Consider the following 19151-nt stretch of genomic DNA (forward strand, 5'->3'; position numbering starts at 1 on the left):
GTCACAAACAGGTGCTGTGCTGTACATGGACATGCTTTTAGTTCATTTCTGTGATTAAAAACATATTGAATGTCGGGACTTTATTGAGATGCAAACAAGAATCATCAACAATAACATTTTAAGGATGTCACTTAATAGGAGTTTCGCTTTGTGACTTGAACAACTAAAATAAATATGTGTTGACGTTATCTGACTTCAGTAAATGCACCTGTACTCAAGACTTTACTGAATGTCGAGAGGTTTGGAGCAAGAAAGGTGGCCAAAAAACTGCACGGTTGCAGAGGAAGAGACCGTTTAATGTGCTCATTTCACACGTCATTAAAAGTAGAGCCTGTCCGGAGACTCTGGACACCGCGGGGGAGGGACTCTCTGGACGCCACATGCGCAACAAGTCCGAGGGCGCACAGACTGCGGCGGCGGCAGCGGCTGGGATCCCGGCGCGCTGCGGCTCGGAGCGGAAAAAGGACTTGACGCTGACCACGAGGAGGAATTTTGATTGGCTGATTCATCTTCATTCTGGTTTGGGCTGAAGGACGCACAGCCGCCAAGTTTATCGCAACTTTTGGACGTGCGTCACTGGAAGTTTTCGTCAGACCTTCAAGCATAACGAAGACGCTGCGGAGTTCTTTTAAGAGCATGGAAAGTTTACGGTGGCGGGATTATATTTCTGGTTTCACAGACAGAAGAAGTTCAGCAGAGGATTTAAAGCGCTTTGTGACTCAGCAGGTGACCGACGCGGTGTGACACTGTCTCGACGTTTGCTCCACTTTTACTGAACGCGATGTGAGATGGTCCCGACTTGTCACAGAGGCTGGGATGACATAACTTGAAGAGAAAAAGGCTCCCTCTTTTAAAAGCAGCGTTAAGCCACGATGAGAGCGCTAGGTTTCCTCTGCCTAACAGCCCTGCTGTGGGAGGCGAGCCAGAGCAGCAGAAACTGTCCGGACCTGATCGTTGACAGCTGTCACTGCTCGGCTGAGAGGTCCAAGGAGCTGAGCAGGCATCACGTCCGAGTCAAAGTGCTGTGTGATGATGTGGACCTGATGGACACCCTGCCGCCCAGCTTCCTCCCAAACAGAACGGTTTCCCTGTAAGTAGGAGCCATCATGAGTTAAACATCACTGACAGCTGAGTAGACTCAGAGCCTTTACAGAAGTCAAAACAATCACACTATTATCTGTTTTATAGGAGCTTTATATGAGTAACGCAAAGTAGTGCAGCTGTGAAAAGGTGGCAGAAGGATTCATTGTTTTAAAAGAAATCTACAAATAACCTGAGAAATATAACACACAGCGTCTCCCTCCTCTTAAGTGGATATTTTGTATTAAAACTTTCTTTCTAGTAGCTTTGTAAAAATGTAAAAAGTTTGCCTATTCCTTTATGTAACTTTTTTTGAAAAGTTGGATGGAGAGGATCTGTTTACACCAATTTTAAAGTCTTGCCACAGATTCTCAATTACAGTCTTCTTGTTAAAGCCACTTTGCAGGAATTTATTTTATGTGTCTGAGTACAGGGGGCAGAATATAAAAGTCTTCACAGACAGAAGAAGTTCAGCAGAGTTCAAGTTCAACATTTATTTTTCAAATGTTTGAAAATAACATATTCCTCCCTCTGTCACACCAATTCCAATAAAATAAATATATGCTTGTGGATGTAATCTGACTTTATGTGAAAAACTTAAAGGGATATAAATACTTTTACAAGACGCTGAATGAATTAACTCGGCAGGAATTTGTTTTAACGGGTTCAACACCATGCATGGCAGCAGACAAACAGGTTTAAGGAGGTAATTTTAAAATAGGTCCAGAGAATATTTCTAGTAGAAAACTTAAAAAGGTCACTGAAACTCTATTTCAAGTAATGATTGCTAACTTTAAGACACTTTTTAAGAAACAAAAATCAGAATTAAGAATAATGAAGACATGAAATAATGCCTACTTGGAGAAAGTGAAGACGTTATTTATCAAAGATTGACTTAAATTAGGAAAATTTCAGTAATATAAATGTCTAATTTCCGCATAATAAGTATTGATCATGTCAACGGTTTTCTTAGTTTGAATATTTCTAATTAGGCTTAAAATTCACAGCAGATGTCAGCAACAGCCCATGTTATCCACACTTAGAAATCAATGGGCTAGGGGATAATTATTGAACACATGTAGAAAAGGATGTTCAAAGGTGTGGAAAGCCAAAAAACCAGCTGAAATATGTCAGTACTTAGAAACTATTTTTGCTGCTTTGTGCAAACAAATATTACTGGAAACACCTGCTGGCCAAGGGGGTTATCAACGTAAATCCATAACTTTCTACTCGTAAGGGATTTAGAGTCCCAACCTGCCTGTGTAAATGTTTATTTATGGCTATTTAAAGTCGGTCGTCGTTGAAATCAGAAAAAAGTTTCTTTCTGCTAAAAGGTCAGAAAACACTTGTGAGGAGAAGGCATCTCTCCAAGGTTTTGTATGTGGCGCAAAATGTTTCTCTGAAGTCGCACTGACTGATGGGACGCTTTACTTTCTATGAATTTTTGATGAAGTAAGTGTCGCTCATTAAAGTTTCTTTATTTGAACTTAATGTTTTTGAAAGATTTAGTGAGAACAGGAAGGGCAGATGAATGGTGCTATTATAATCTTATAATTCTGCTTGACAAAATCTGCTGCCTTTAGATCCTGATTGAATCTGGAGTCTCTCGGCTCTTTGCGTTTTTGGTTCTAAGTTCTCCATAGGCCAAGCCAAAATATGTCCTGCTGTTAAAAGGTGATGAATAGTCAGATGTCAGTTTTTTAGATATATTGATAAATGACTGATGTGTGTATCTGCTTAGATTTGTTGAACTCTTAGTTCCCTCCGGTCTCACTGATCTCTGTCATGCTGAGACTTTGGTGATGCCTCCTGTTCCATCTTGATGTTTGACCTGTTGATTTGTGTGATCATTTGAAAAGTTGATACTTAATAAAAGCAAAAAACGGAAACACCATGGAAGTTTTTTCTGTTTAGTAGATAAAAATGTGTAGTAGATAAAAATGTTTAGTGTTTTAGAGAATCTGATGTTGTGCTTCTAGTTGTGCCAACTTAGGCTGTTGTTCAATTAGAGGTAAAATACTTTTTAACAGCTTCCCAGAATGTAGTGGTTATCAAGAACCATTTGTATTTAGTTGTGGTTTGTTCACTGATTGTTCACTGCTCAGAGGTGATTAATCTGAAATCTGATTTCTTGGTGCTTCTCTAGTACTCAGTCCTCGAATCAACAGAATTAAAAACGATGCGTAAATCAGAGAAATGCGGTTCTGCTTCTGCTAAATGTCAGATTTTATGTGTGATTATGCATGCATCCAGTGCTAAAATGTGAATTATTTTTAAAGTGTAGTTCTTTCTTTGGAAATATTTATTCCATCTTTGCAAAAACGCTTCTTAAATATTAATACTTCATCTTGTGATTTTGCACTTAGTTTTCCTATTCCTTACTTTTATTGCTGCTTTCGAGCTGCACCTCTCTTGCTTTGTCCACGTAAAGTGCTCGCTGTTCCTTGTGCAACGTATTATTTGCATTGCATTCAAAATTATTCAAACACAAATTGTGCAGGTCCACAACTGAGAAACCTCCTTTAGCATTTAGTCCTGTCTCTTTTTGCAGATCAAATAGCACTTCAAATGTTAAAAGCGTTGATAACTCTTCCCTGCATATCACCACTCTGTCTCTTTTCAGGTGCACCAAAATGCTGTGAAATTAATAGACTGCTTTATTATTAGAAACTAGATGCCTGGCTTTGGTGGGGAAAAAGGGAAATTGTAAATGTGAAGGCCCTTGATGAGTCTGAGCCAACGACCACTCGTTCCAAACTACAAGCACGGCTGATTAATGAAAGGCACTTTGCATGCAGCAATTTATGTAGAGTGACATTTCCATTTCTTTATATGGGGAGTGGTTAATGGCTTTGTTTTATTTTTTAACATTTGTCAAAATGGAAATGTTTTGTTGCCCACAGTTACTAAAAAAGGGTCTGTATGAATAAATGAAATAAATGTAAAGCATTTTCCTTTTTATTCCTTTATTTCTGAAGTTAGCAGTGACATTTAGAATATTACATTCAACAATTATCAGGATGTGTAATGTAACCATAGGGCTCAAATTAGGCTTTTTCATGGTGGACTGATTGCAATTTTGTAATTTTCTTAAATCCATACATGATATAAATTAGACATACATGATTTAATAGGTGTGTGTGTGTACCTTCTGCAATATTTTAAATGTGTTTTGGTCATCTGCAGAAAAAAACACCAACAAACCTTTGATGGTGTAAATTTGACCACTTTTTTTTTTTTTTTTTTGCCAGAGTTGCTTAATTTTCATTAGTTTCATCTCCATGGAGATGGTTGTAGTTATAACTGTAGTTATAATTATTAACTACTGTTAATAATTATAATTATTAACTGTAGTTGAGGTTGGGGCCTTGCCAGAAGCTTAATGTTGGCCTGATCAATACATTTCAATTTAGGTGTGGGGATCAATGTTCAATCATGTCTTTCAATGATGTGCTCAAATTTCAGTAGATGAATACGTCATTCATCCCATGACTGAAATTTGGATACCCAGTAGCCCAAGAGTCCAAAAAAAAAAACACAACAATCTAAACAAACAAGGTATATTAGACCAAAAACATTGCACTACTACACATGACCCTCAAGTTCATGAGCCCCTACCATCATCAAGGTGTTATACAGTCTAATGTCAGACTAAGGGTCTAAAGATCTCCAGAACCTCCCAGTCCTCCAGTGTAGTGAGATGAGCCTCTCATTGTAGCGGCTTCTCTGCTTCACCAGGATGGTTACCACTCTCCACAATGGTCAGCATTGTGCTGCTCATCCTTCTCTCCTCCGCAGTCTCAACGATGTCCAAACTACTGCCAAGTAGTTCTCCACCATTATTATTTCAACTACTAACAACAACCCTTATCATTATCCTCAGCATGATTCTCCCATCAGAGGGGTGCTGGTGCCCATCTCCAGCTAATGTTTCGGGCAAGAGGTGGGGTCACCCTGGACAGGTTGCCAGTCCATCGCAGCCTTCAAGACTCAACTAATTTTGTTTTTGACCAAAGCCCAAAGCAAGCTTCCCTAATCTCCACTCACCTCTGCACAGAGTAGAGTTCCGTTCTCCAATTGGCTTAGCATAGGGCAATAATGTTGTTGCGCGATGCATGTAACACACATGAATGTGCTTCAAAGCTCAGCACAGCCGGAGCCGTTTTCAATCTAAATGGCTAATTAGAGAGCTCCAGTCTTCCAAATAAGCTCCAATAATCTTAGAGGAACCTTAACAATGCTGTTTAAATTACTTCTCTCCTTGAAAGACGAACCACCACAGGAACTGGAATGTCAACAAAATGTCAGCAAGGCATTGATTTAGAGTTACATACTATCTTTTTACAGAAAACGACGCTATTAACCCTCCTCAGCATGCAGACTCTTTAGTGACCCCAGTCACCAGTACAGTTTGGTTTCTCCTTAAAGGTCAACTGTGAGTCAATGACTGCTCCTGTGAACCTGCAGGTCTGTACTGTAGCTGTCGGTGATTAGGAGCAGCTATTGCTGCCCGCTGGTGGACTATCTGACTGCCCCTGGGCAGCTGTGGCTACAATTTAGTGGCCTTTAGCGATGCAGAAAAAAATGCATCTTACAGAGAATCACAAGTTTTAAATCTGGAAATTCTGAATCGATTCAAATGAATCTCCAGACTGTTTGAATAAAAACACTGGTTTCCGAATCAAATCCTGACCCTAAAAATCAGAATGGAATCGCTAGACACTAAAATATTTGCACCTCTAGTAGCGCGTCACCATCAGCATGTGAATGGGTGAATGACTGAAGGTAGTGTTAAGAGCTTTGGGGTCATCTGGACCAGAGCCCAGCCAGCATGCCTAGTTGGGCCCCATGTGGGGGAAAGTAGGGCTGTTATATGGGTTCCATATGGGTTTGCCCATGTAGGGCCACAGCCCTCATGGGCCCTAAATGGACAAACCCATGTGGGGCCATCGTGGAACCCGCGGACAAACCCATATGGGACCCATATGGCCTGCCCTCCTTTTCCCCACATGGGGCCCACCTAGGCATGCTGGCAGGGATAAAGCACTATACAAGTGCGGGTCATTAATTATATTCGTTTTTATCTTGAAATTTGATGGCTGTTCTGTTAAAGATGATCTCTCCAATAATCAATGATTGTTGAGACCATGACCTCAAGCCAAAGGAAAATTTTATGGACTATGCTGCATAAAAAAAATAAATAAAAAAAAATCGCCTAATTTAAATGAACTCAACCGTTCCTGAGAGAGTCCATTTCAACAGCCCAAAAATAAATATGAAATTCATGACACTGATGAGTGGAAGTTAACTGACTGGCATGCCATGACATCCATGACCTTGTTGAGAGAGTTATGGTTCTGTGTGTGTGTGTGTGTGCGCATTTGCTTTATGCGGCTTTGGGACCCCTGGGGATCTGTGGAGGTCTAAAGCTCACCTTGCCCTATGCCTTGCTGAACTAAATCCTACAGCTAAGTTGTGCAGGAAGCAGTTTTCCTGCATTAGGAAATGTGACCTTTGTCGGGCTGAAGTGGCCTCCCCATTCACTCTTTTGTTTAGATGTGATGTGTAAATATAGGGAAGCATGTACATACCACTCTCTCCCTGCACACTGCTTGGATCTCCAGAATCGCTCCCTGTATGCTCCGTTCTCACCTCTTTGAGGAACTTGTCCCACCGTTTCCTGAGTGACAGCTTAAGCACAGATGTGTCACTTTTGAATGTTCTCCCCGAGAACCAAAAGCCATCTCTTGTTATAGGCACAGATTGGGGTATGTTGCTCGGATTTTTATTACAGCATCTATAAAATGTTTATGAGGAACAGGCCCTTGCAGCATTGGAACACCCTGCAAGTGCCAAAGAGAAACAATTCAATGAGCAAATCAAGGAGCAGTAGCATGAATAATAGAGATGGAAATGAGCTGTATGCAGGAGTGAGTCAGTAAGTCTCTGCGCTGCATAGTGCCCTCGATTAACACCTGTGCCTGTGTTTTCCTTATCATCTGTGCTGCGGGGAGTGGAAGTTAAGGAGTTCGGCCTGACAGCTTTGCCGACCTTGGGACCTATCGTTTGTAATTGTTTCTGCAGTTTTGAGCAGCAGCGTTCCTCTGCAGAGGAGCAGCCCAGATTGCAGCTGACACCCATCTTGGGTTGTGCGCTAACAGGCGGACACGTCACTTATCAAGAGATGTGGAGGAGCTGGTAGCTGAAGAGACAAGGGGATAGACTAAAGGTGGGAGATACAGGCAGGCAAAACAAAATCCAGAGCAAGATGGACAGGTGTGGCAGAAAGAATGCTGGAAAGTCTGTCTGACGTTTCACCTGTTAGCTGAGACTTAAAACTACTTATATCACATGTTGTCACATTAGAGTCACAAACATCAATGTATTTTATGTTATAGACCAATGGAAGGGGAATGTTATAAAATTAAACACAGTTTTCACTATTTTAGGAGGAAAATATGTCAAATGTATATCTTGTAATTGGAATTCAGCCTTCATGTGCCAATATTTTGTGAAACACCTTTCACTGTAATTACATCTTTAACTCTTTTGGAGTTTGTCCAGAGCTTTGTTCATCTTCACACCGTTTTCTTTTTGCAAAATGATTTAAGTTCAGTCAGTTGGATGTTATCTGTGAACATCAATATTCAATAGTTGCCACAGATTTTCAATTCTCATCCTCATTCCTGCCATAGAAAAGCATTCCCACATCATGGTGCTGCCACCACCAGGTCTCACTTTAGCGATTGTGTGTGTAGAGAGATGTTAGGGCTTGTGTGCAATGGACAAATTTTCATTACTGAAATCTGAAATATTGAAAGCTTCTTCGTCGTGTTTGTAAATAATTCACTTGAAGAAAAGTGAATTGCCTTCAAGGTTGGCATTTCCTGACCCTGAAATAGAAAATAGAAACAGAAAAAAAACATGTATTCAAGGTTAGGATATTATAAAATAAAAAAAAAAGTCAGAAAATAAGTAAGTAAAGAAATCTACATGGAAAGTCAATTAATAAAAGAAACTGTGAACAAACGGGTTTAGTAAAAATGAAGAGGAAAAAACAAGTCATGAATGGAACCAGTATATTTTCATAAAACCAATTTGTTCACATTTTAGTGCACCAAGCTGTAGAAACATCATATGCATGATTTTATTTTTTATTATATTCAATGAATAGTTATTAATAAATCAATCCCTTTTTCACAGATGGTTTTGTATTGATGGGTGCAGTTTGCTAAAGGCTTTCTTTTCTCTGCTTCCCAAAACATAACCGCTTTAAAGAAATGAGCTCAACCTTTCAAATCGAGGGAAAACCTGCATCAGATGTGAGACATTAAAACAGAAGAAGACTTTTAGAGCAAAATATGCCAAAATAATAATGTAAAGCAAATGTTTTTTTAGTAATTATAGCATTTTATCCCTGTTTGGATCCAAAATTGAAATTTAATGATTCATTCCACCATCCTTGCTGATGAGCATGTGTATGTTTTCTAATAGATATATTGTTATGAATGTTGGCCAAAATGTTTGGTGTGCACCCTTGTGGTTTGTGGCAAACTGTAAATGTGACTTGTTAGTGCTTTATTTTTCACTCCAAAGTCAGATTTGTGGAGTTGTTGTGTCACCAGATTCTCCTCGAGCTGCGAATCTCTGCATCTCCTCCACAGGTTAAACTCTCTGGCTGCTGCTCTGAATATTGCCCTCCTTGCTCTTCTGTCAGAATTCATGGATGTTAATTTTATAGTTTTGTCAAATGCTATTTACTAAGTAGGAGAGCTGTGAAGCAACTGGTTACATGAAGTTTCTTTCAGAGGTGTCTGAGTAAAAAAAAGGGTGCTGACATGCCTCACTTTTCAGAAAACAATTTATTCTCAGATATGTACTACTTTGTAGTCTGTCACATAAAAGTCCAACAACATTAAGGTTAAGGATTTGTAAAATACCAAATGTGAAAAAGTTTAAAGGGTATTTTTACATCTACATTTGCTCTCACAGGCCATTAGGCAGATACACACAGGATTGTGCTTTGTGCATGCAAAAAGCTCAGCTGCTAAGAAAACCAAAAACAGATCTACCTCTGCTGTGTCCCAGGTGATGTGCTCAATTTACATACTGTTTGTGCTTTTTTATGATTTACCTGCTGAGTGTGGAGCATGTGGGTTTAATTTAACTTTCCCATTTTGAAGGTATGTGCAAACATATTAGTAAATAAAATAAAAAAAATAGGTCCCACTAAAACATTCTTGAATTTGGCTGCTCTAACACACAAATGAGGCAAAGTTAATTTCTTCAAATTACACATAACGCATGCTGCAGCTTCATGGAGCAACAGATGTTTGCACTGTTGCCTCACAGTAATAAAGGTCCTGAGAACGAATCCAGGTGGAGATCTTTCTGTTTGCATGTTCTCTGAGTGCATTCAGGGATTCAGGCTTTTCCTCAGCATTCAAATAAAAATGTTTGCTTAATTGGCTGCTCTAAAATTGCCCTTACATGTGATTCCATGCATGCACTTTTGCGTGTCCCGTGTGTGTTTCTGTGTAACCCTGTGATGGATTGGCAATCTGTCCAGGGTCCGCTGCTACTCTTGCCTATTGATTGCTTGACATGGGTACCAGCTCCATATGACCCAGAACGGATTGATGAGAAAATGAATGAAAGGAAAGCTACACATGCTACTCTGATTTTGTGGGGTTTGTAGAACTGTTTCCTTCATTAAATCCCTAAAATTAGGTTAATAAACTGCTGTCAGACCAAGGGAAGACACAATTTAGCCGTTCTATTGATCTCATTGAAAAAGCATCAAAGCTAGAATTAAAGAAATCCTTTGTAGTAATAAAAAGCACAACTGCCAGCTTTAATGTGAAATTTGGCATGTTCAATTTTTGTTTTATTTGATCATTCTTCTTTTGAATTAAGAAAACATTTTGGCATTTAATCTTTCATAAGTTTACCTTTATTTTACATTGTACGTGTGTAAGTGTGCCTGCACTCCTTTTGAAGGCTGAACTCTCGCGCGTCATGCAGTTGTGAACGCATGAAACAGCTAAATTAAAAGCAGCTCAAAGTGTTGTACTTTGGATATTTTGCTACTGCATTACAGATAGACAGTTTGTTTGAACATGTACTGAACAATAAAGGGAAATTTAGATTGATCTACTTTTGTCATTCTAAATAAATATACCATGACAGGCCATCATAGATATTGCATCACTATAAATAAAATTGTGTGTATTCTTTTCTTTACCCGTCTTTTATTCACTCTATCTTTGTTATTCTCCCTCACTGTTATTCCTCGGGGGCTTTTTTTTTTCTTGTCTGCCGAGGTGCTGTTTGTGCTCTACCCTCTTCAGAGTTCTGAGTACTTATCCATGAATATTTCATTGCACACACACACCCACACACACACACACACACACACAGCCCCTCTATGTACTCTTGTGCATTAGCTCATTGACAAACCACGTGAGCGCCCAGCAGATCAAGAAACGCAGAGTGTAAAATGCATTAATGGCTTTGACACACATCGACACGGAGAGCCTGCTGTTGATCTACACAGACGTGACCGAGAGGACTCTGATAAAAATGTTGCATGTGCCGTCATTCTGAGAGGAGTGGTGCCTGTCTCGTCTTCTCTGCCCCCCTGTTTGCTTCTGCTGCGCATTTCCCAGCGAAACCTTTTCTGTTATAAAAAGCAAAAGGTTTCATCTTTAGATGGGTGAGTCATCTAGGCTCCAGAGGAGGGAGGGGGGTGGGGGGGGGCACTTTTAGATCCTGCCACTTTTTCACTTTGCAATTCCTAAAGCTAAGGAAATCTGCCCTTGTGTTGTCGGCGCTCCCTAGCAGCTTAGCCCTGGCCTCACTGTTCTTGTCTGTGTAATAGGTAGTGACTGATGAAGTTAGTTATAAATTGTTAGTATTTTATTGGGTCTTCCTTGACTTTTCAGTGCAACTATATTGTTATATCATCAGGAACCGGCGCAGACCTGCTGACCTGCAGTTGAGCTGCCTGAAGTTGTCTGGCCATCAATCATGTGTCGCTCTTTAAAGAAACAGACGTTTTGCTTTAAAAAATAATGATTTGATGATCTGCAGTCCACAACTGCTGAAGAAGGAGGTTATAAATTGGGTTTGAATAACCAGCAATGTGCCAAAGCGCAAGCTTAGCATGTGCAAAATATTAAGCAATGACAGATGGTGTGTGTGCTATAGATACTTGACTGTGTTAAATACCAAAGTTACTCAAAGAGCCATAAATTAGAAGGAGCAAAAGAGGTGAACTCGGAAGCCTGTTGCTTTTTCCCGTTTTCTGACTCGCAGTAAGACATCCTGAATAAAACCTCAGTGTTGTCGTGTGTTTTCTCCGTGGGGAGTGATTGAGCTGTGTGTCCTGGTTTAGGCGCCGATCTATGATCCTGTTTGTGTGCAACCAGGCGGTTTCAAAGTGAGCCTGCATGTACAGAGATGTCTGCTAACTAATAGGTATTCTTATCACTCAAACTACCTCTTTTTATGTATTTTTTCACTTTCTTATTAATGCTGGTTTTTGTGTAGCACCTGCTGCTCAGAACTTCAACTGATATTCAGGTTGTGCTCTTCCCTTTTTTATGTAGAAGTTAGGCCTGGCAGTGGTTTCATTAAAGCTAAAACCTGCTGTTAGACCCTTGAATTCAACTTTTTAAAAGTTTGACAAACTTTTCATATCAAAGAACTGAAACAGAACTAGAACCCATAAGCTGCATCCTGAGCAAGGGGACGGAAAATGAGCCGAATCAACTTTACCCAAAATTCAGATTTAGACATGCAGCCGGTTTGGTTTGCAGTTACGCCTCAGAATTTACCCAAACATCAGCAGGTGCCACGAGAAGCTCATCACATGAATAACACATTAGTTCTCAAAATTATACACAACCCTGATGGCTTTTCAGGTGTTTGTAGGAAAAAATTGAGACCAGGATAAGTACTGTCTAAACTTTGATAACATTTAATGTGACATGCATCCTGTAAAATCCTACTATTTCAGGAAACATTGAATAAGGTACTCTTTCATGGTGTATAGTGATGTCATGAGTAAAATCACACGTTGCAATTTGTAATCCAATAATAAGATTAAAGTTACGTATCCAAGTCACTACGTTACTATTTTCACCATTTCACAGAGTGAAAAGATCACGTTTCGCTTGCTGCTCATAATAATGAATGTTTTATAGGGGTGACGGTAAAACACCCCTAAAAAGTTTGATCTGTCATCTGAAACTTTGTTTTTAAAACTTTATCTTTCCATATTTGTGTCTTATAGAACTGGTTGACGTTATAATCTCTGCTGGATTGGTGTGTTGGACCACTGCTTCTCCGGGAGCTATTTCTGTTTCTGTTCCCCTGTAATAATAATCTCCAGTCAAACATGTCTGCTGCATGGCAGCCAGGATGGTTTGCAGGGGGAGAACTCTGGTCAGACCTCCCAGAAATATCCCAGCAGTGGAGGAGGCTGAAGAAGCGGAGCTGAGCCGATATGAAATCTGGGGAAGGAGGGATATGAATTTCATAAAGTTCGCCTCTGATTCTGTTATTGTGGAACAACAGTGATGTTTGGTTACTTTTCTTTGTCTCTAAGGAGAAGTTTATTGTTATGATTGAGTCATTTTTTCTTTATTTTTAATATTTTAGGTCAACAGATCCACTTTTGCAGTAATTGACCAAGAAATGAGGAGCGTCTTCAGGGAAATTATTCAAACTCTATTAATTAATGAGAGAATTATTTAGTGTTAGTCGACTAAGCCTAACATTTTAGCTGACTAAATGTACTCTAAATGTATTCATCTAAAGCATAACATCCTGAAGAAATTGATTTTTAAGAGCCTTTTACGTCGTTATGAAAAGTAATTTCTTGCACCTGGGTAAGAGATGCATCTTTACATGTCTGCAGCTGGAGCAAAAATTCAGGAAAATAGAGTTTATGGTTGATAAACATCCTGTTTGCTTAAAGAAAACATTTCATGATGTTAAAGAATCTGAGTTTGTGTCATTGCGTCAAACAAACGTAGGTCTTGGACTGAAAGAAAATGTGTTCATTAGTGTATTTCAAATCTGATTCTGTCCTCGTCTACGTAAATTACCTTTTTAGTTTTTCCTCATCAATCGTTTTTAGACACTTTTAAGAAATCAAATTCCACTGTTTCTTTGAGATTTTGTTCAAATGATTAGATCCTAAAAAAACACATAATTATATATTTCTTATTTACAATAGCTTGGTAAAGTTTGCTATTTTTTCTCCAATTTCAGGAAGTGAAACTCATTCTAAACGGCTTCATCACACGTAGAGAAAAGTTTCAAGTCATTCTGAGGATTATGGCTTAAAGTTAATACAATTCCCAAATTCAGCCTGTCAGAAAATTAGAATATTGTGAAAAAGTGAAATACCAGAAACTCATGGTGTCACAACGTAATCAGCCAATTAACTCAGAATACCTGCAAAAGTGCCTGTGACTGCAAACCTGACACTGAGTGACATCCTCCACAAACGGAGAACAAAGCCTAGAATTAAACACACGTTTCAGAATCCTGAAATGTATGTCTATAATATCATATGCGTATTGATATTTTGTGATATTCCACTTTTCTTAGACTCTGAATGTTGGATTTTTATTATCTGCAAGTCATAATAATAAAAAATGCTAGAATACTTTTTAAATAAAGCTGCGTAATGAGTTTCACTTTCTTTTATAGATGGACATGCATGTCAGATAATCATTTATCTTCATATTTTAATACAATTTCAAATTTGTCTTACAATTGAATGCAGCATCTGACAGTCTACAAGCTACATCTTGGGTATTTCAGAGTAAACTCTTCTTTGCAAGTGTTTGAAACATTTCTATTGTTACAAAGGGGAAGGGTGTTTTTGCAGTATTGGATTAACAATCAGTCCTTTCATCACTTTTTACACAATTAATCTATTTATTTATTTATTCCTTTTTTTCTTTCACTTTGAAGGACCTTCACTTTTAAAGGTTTGAGAGAAATTCTGACTTCTTGGAAAATGACAAAAAGTACCTTTTCAGCTTTTTGAACTTTCCCTCATATTTTCCTGGTTGGGCTCTGTAAAATGTTTTCTTTCTCTAAGTCGCACTTCTCTGATTTAAAAAAGAAAAAAACTCTTCTAACAACCAAGGCTTTGGAGCTTAGACAAAAACAACCACTGGCTGTACAAAGACTATCCTCTGATCTGCACACAACAACGCTGTGCAGACAATTTAGCATAGAACTGAAAATAAATCGGATCTTAAGGGTTTTTATTAGCAGCAGTTCAGAAATTAATTTCTTCTCCCTGAAAGATGTCAAAGATAACAGTTTGGACAAATGATTGTGTTTTTATTGCTATTGATACGAAGAAGTAAGGTGTCATAGTAGATTTTTTTTGTTTTGTCTTTTGATAAATTTTATACAATTAATCTACTCATAGATTCTGTTTCTTCTTTTACTTTGAAGAACTTTTAAATGTTTGTGTGAAATTCTGAGCTCTTCCATAGAGACAATACGTTACTCTTTTCCTCTTTTTTAACTTTTCCTCATTTTATCTGGTTAAACTCTTCAACTCAAAGTTGGACTTCTATGATTTAGAAATAATACCTTTCCAATAACCAATCATAAATTAATTTATTCAGATTTCTTTTCTCAGTGAGAGATGTTAACAACAACAGTACAATGGACAGAGAATTGTATTTTAGCAAAAACAAGAAATAAAACCAGTTGGATAAAGACATATGTTTATTTTATATCTTTTATGGAAGTATCTCCTACTATCAAAATCTTATTCCTAATCCGCTGTTCTTAGTTTTTTTCGTTTTAGCACTAATTTTCCCCGCAGCTTATTACTCTCCTTATGTTTCACACATTAAGCTGTTGACACTGGATTGTGTGAAATTGATAGAATGTGTGGAAAAAATGAGCAAGTAGAATTTTGAAATACCTTCAGAAAGCTGAAAACGTGTTGAACTGAGACCGTTTTAAAAGACTGCAGATTTTCTGGCTTATTGGAAGCAGTTTATTATGAAATGATTTAATCAGCCCACAGTATTTGGCTGTGGCTGGAACACAGTAAGCAGTGACATGAACCATTTGTTGCAGCCCATAGAGACAATACTGAGTCTGTGCTCTCCTCCCCTGTTGAAAGCAGCTTATCTACAGAGAGCACAATTAATAATGTAAATAGACAGTTGAAGGTCTCCTCCAGAAGTTTGTCATGGGCTGTTTACACAATGTTCAATTGGGTTTTCTTTTTTTTTTTTTTGTCTGGGATTTCCTGGACATTACACAGGACCTGAAATATGTATGCAGGGGTCTGCGAGAAGAGGCGGATATACAGAGCAGCACAGGACACACTTGAGTTTGTACAAACATGATGAGTCTGTCCTTTACTGGAAAGTCTTTCTGTTGAGAGGAGTGAAGCAACAAAGGGAGCAGATAGGAGAGAAGATACACAATGCAGAGAACTGTTTGGTGTCTTGACTTTATGCCAGATTAACGCTACTGTTTTCATGTGGTAGACCAACACAAAGTAGCACATGCAACTGCATGGGAAGAAATAATTCATGCTTTTTTTTTTTTTTTACATTTGTATTCATCCACTCTTCCTCTGTTATCCCTAAATAAGCATCATAAAGATCAAGAAACAGCAGACATGTTGTAGTTAAGGCAGTGGTGAAGGTCAAAGCACAGGTTAGGTTACATAATATCCCAAACTTTAAGAATCTCACAGAGCTTTATCCTAACATCTGAAAACAAAGAATGTGGCAACCAAAGTAAACCATTCAAGACTTGGACATTCACCTAAACTGACATGCTGGTCATGGAGAGTGGGAATCATAAAGGCCAGCGGTAACCCAGGAAACATGCCTCCGGATTAAAGTGAAATCTTTGACAGGACTTGAACATTTATGTTCATTGAAACTTTACATCCAGTTTTATTGACCTCGAGCAAACAACTTAAATCTGGTAGCGACATGCCTCAAAAACCCTTCAAACCCACAGCCTAATTCATTCGTCTACAAAGTGTTGGCAGGTCAGTAAAAATACATGCCACACTTTTCAGATAGTTTAAAAAAATAAAATAAACAAGACCTTTTCACTTCACATTTTTACTATACTTTGTGTTGGTCTAACAAACTCACAATGAAATACATGAAACGTTGTTGCAGCATTACAAAACGGTAAACAGTTAATATTGAATACTTTCAAACAGACTAAAACAAGCTGTGTTATTTTGATAGATTTTGGTGTCAAAGTATTTCTTTGACTGAAAATTACCTGTTTAAACTTTTTCTTTCGGCCGACTTCATGCATGTTGAGGTCTGCTGCAGTTTTCTTTTGTTTCAAACTCACAGAAATGCAGTTGTATAAACTACAAGAGACTAATTTGAAACTTGACTTACAGTACCTGAAGAATTAAGTACTGTTGGCTAAGAATAAAGCTTTTAGCTAACCTTTCCACAAGTATTTTGATAATTATTTTAGTGATGATTTTCAAGTTGTTGAGGTTGGAGTGCCTTGTTGCCATTATCATAATCATTTGCTCTTACAGTCAGAAGAAATATCTTTGTGAAATTTAAAAAAAAATCTGACACAGGTGTGAATAATTTTGCGCCTGACCCAAAATTATGACACTATGAATATTGACTCTGTCTGTTTACATTTTGAATACAAATTAGGAGCTGAGAATTTAAACTCGTTGGTTACATTGGTCTAATATTACATTCAAAACACAGCTGTGATTACTTAAACGTTTTTTTTTTCATGATCTTGGTGGAACAAACGAACTCAACACACACAAAAAATAAAGTTATCTGAAATTTGAAGAAACGTGATCCCCAGATTTTAAAACCAATCACTTGCTGCTGTGATGAGCTGGAAACATTAAAATGCAAAGAGCCCAACTTTACAGGACTTAAAGGATCTGCTGCAATGGTAGTGCAAATTCAACGGAGTGATTAATGCAAGGGACCTCTAGTACGTCTTAGGGGTCTTTCTTCGTCAAATCTCACTTTCCTGCTTTAGGAATGTGCTTGATCACTTAAAATGACCGAGAATAAACCATAATTTAATGCTTTTTTTAATCACAAAACTAGTTGAATGTCTATACACTGCATTCATTGCTAGTGATGTCTTTAGATTGTAAGATGGCGCCTACAGGTGAATCTGAATGAATTGTAATATTAAATATTTTTTTATTTCAGAAATTAAATTCAACAAGTGTATTTTGTTTTAGATTTAGTGTGAACAGTGATAAACTTGCTGCTGTGATGAACTGAAAAAATTAAAACACTTTTGTTTTTACTTTTAGTTAAAACACTTTTTTGTTTATTTTTTGTAAAAAAAAATAGTCATCAGGTGAAAAATTACTTAATTCTTAAAAAGGCTACTTAGGTACTGAGTACTAACTGTGCAGTTTAATCTGATTGAATTAGTGAAAATGATGTAATTATACAGACAAAATATAAAATTATGAGTAAATGTAAACCACATCATTACAACTTAACAAATTTGGGGAGAAGAAACACTTTCAAATCTGTTTTCTACAAGATAAAACATTTAAACCAGTATTTCCAGTAAATAATATACATGTTAGAACAGTGCAAAGTACTTCCAGTGACCATATCTATTTTGTACTGTTTGTTCAGTAGATAAACATACAATGAAGCTTTTTACACTCTTTTTAACGTGCAATAACTTGAGGTGAGTAAAGTATCCAGAGATTATACTCGAGTACTAATGGGAGTAAAACTTATTCCTAGAAGTTCATTTATAAAACGTTACTCAAGAATGCTACTTGTTTTACCTACAGCTTCTTGTAGACAGTGAAAACTCAAAATTCAAATAGTTTCTCTTGTCCTCAGTTCATTGACATTTAGCACTTGGAAAGGAAAGCATGTCTTGCCACCCTGCAGTAGGAGAACTTGCCAAAAGAAAGCAATGCAACTCTTTGGTCAGCAACGTTTCCTCCAAACTTTTGTTCAATTTAAGTTCAGAACTCTCCTTGCAGCAGATCCGCTGCTTTGTCTTGTGGCAGAAGGATGCCAGCTGCCAGGATATATTGACTCCAAAGGCATTAAACTCCATGCGAACCCGGTGGAGGCAGGTCGACTGTCCACCCCCACCGGCCCAACAGAGGCCACTGCGAACATAAACTGCTGCCATTCTTGAACTGACACCAAGTCTAAGACTAGAGACGAGCATTGGGGGTATAAAAAAATAATCTATTAACCTAAACAACAAGACTATTAGTGTAATATTTTGCAAATGAGCTGGAATTTTCTGGGATATTGGCTGGGAAATAATATGTGGATGGTTTGTGCTTTTACAGACAATCTGTCCCAAAACCCAGATGATAAATGGCTCTTATCAGATGAAGACACAGTGGTGGTATGGAGTTGAAAGATTAACCATATTTCTTATGTGTGTTATTTGTATCTGACTGGTATTTTATCTGGCTTTTTAATTAATCTTACAATGAGGGATAATCTTAAAATGTTGATATTCTTGGAAGCTTTTATCCAAATTTCACATTCAACTTTGTGTCCATCGTGATTTGAAGAGGTAACTTATTGTTATGATAACTAGTCATTGAAGATCCTTAAGTACAATGCAGAGTCATTTCACATTCACATTTGATTGTCTAGTTAAATTAGGAAAAAAATGCTCTCACACACACAGCTTCTTCGTTCTGTGTGACCACACTGAGAGACATTTAGCCGGCTGATTTTGCTGCATTGAGAATCTTCACCTCAACATTTTCAGTGGACACACTTCCACTCCGCCCCCCTGGCAGTTTGGCCAGCAGTTTGCCCACTCAGCACAACTCATTGTGGGACCTCACTGCTTAATCCTAGAGTTAAAATTGAGTATATGTTTCCTTGCAGCTCTAACGAGTGCTCTGTCGTCACAGTGGAGGCCAGCGACATCCCAATTACCCCCTTCTTGCTAAACCTGGCCAATTATTCCCAGAGCCAGGCTTGTTAAAGGAGGACGGTGCAGGAGGGTGATGGAAGAATCTGACCTTGTGAGAGTCTGCGAGAGGG

At 38.2% G+C, this 19151-nt stretch overlaps 1 protein-coding gene across 1 annotated transcript in view; it reads left to right on the forward strand.

The window, feature by feature from the left end:
* The first annotated feature begins 387 nt into the window (after positions 1-387).
* adgra1b (adhesion G protein-coupled receptor A1b) overlaps positions 388-19151 on the forward strand; it is a 199401-nt gene continuing 180637 nt past the window's right edge. The window contains exon 1 of the mRNA XM_007566798.2: positions 388-1090. Coding sequence (XP_007566860.1) covers positions 873-1090 — 218 coding nt within the window. The 5' untranslated portion in view covers positions 388-872. The remainder of the gene's footprint in view (positions 1091-19151) is intronic.

Source organism: Poecilia formosa, unplaced genomic scaffold (genome assembly GCF_000485575.1).
Source record: "Poecilia formosa unplaced genomic scaffold, Poecilia_formosa-5.1.2 Scaffold199, whole genome shotgun sequence".
NCBI classification, from domain to species: domain Eukaryota; kingdom Metazoa; phylum Chordata; class Actinopteri; order Cyprinodontiformes; family Poeciliidae; genus Poecilia; species Poecilia formosa.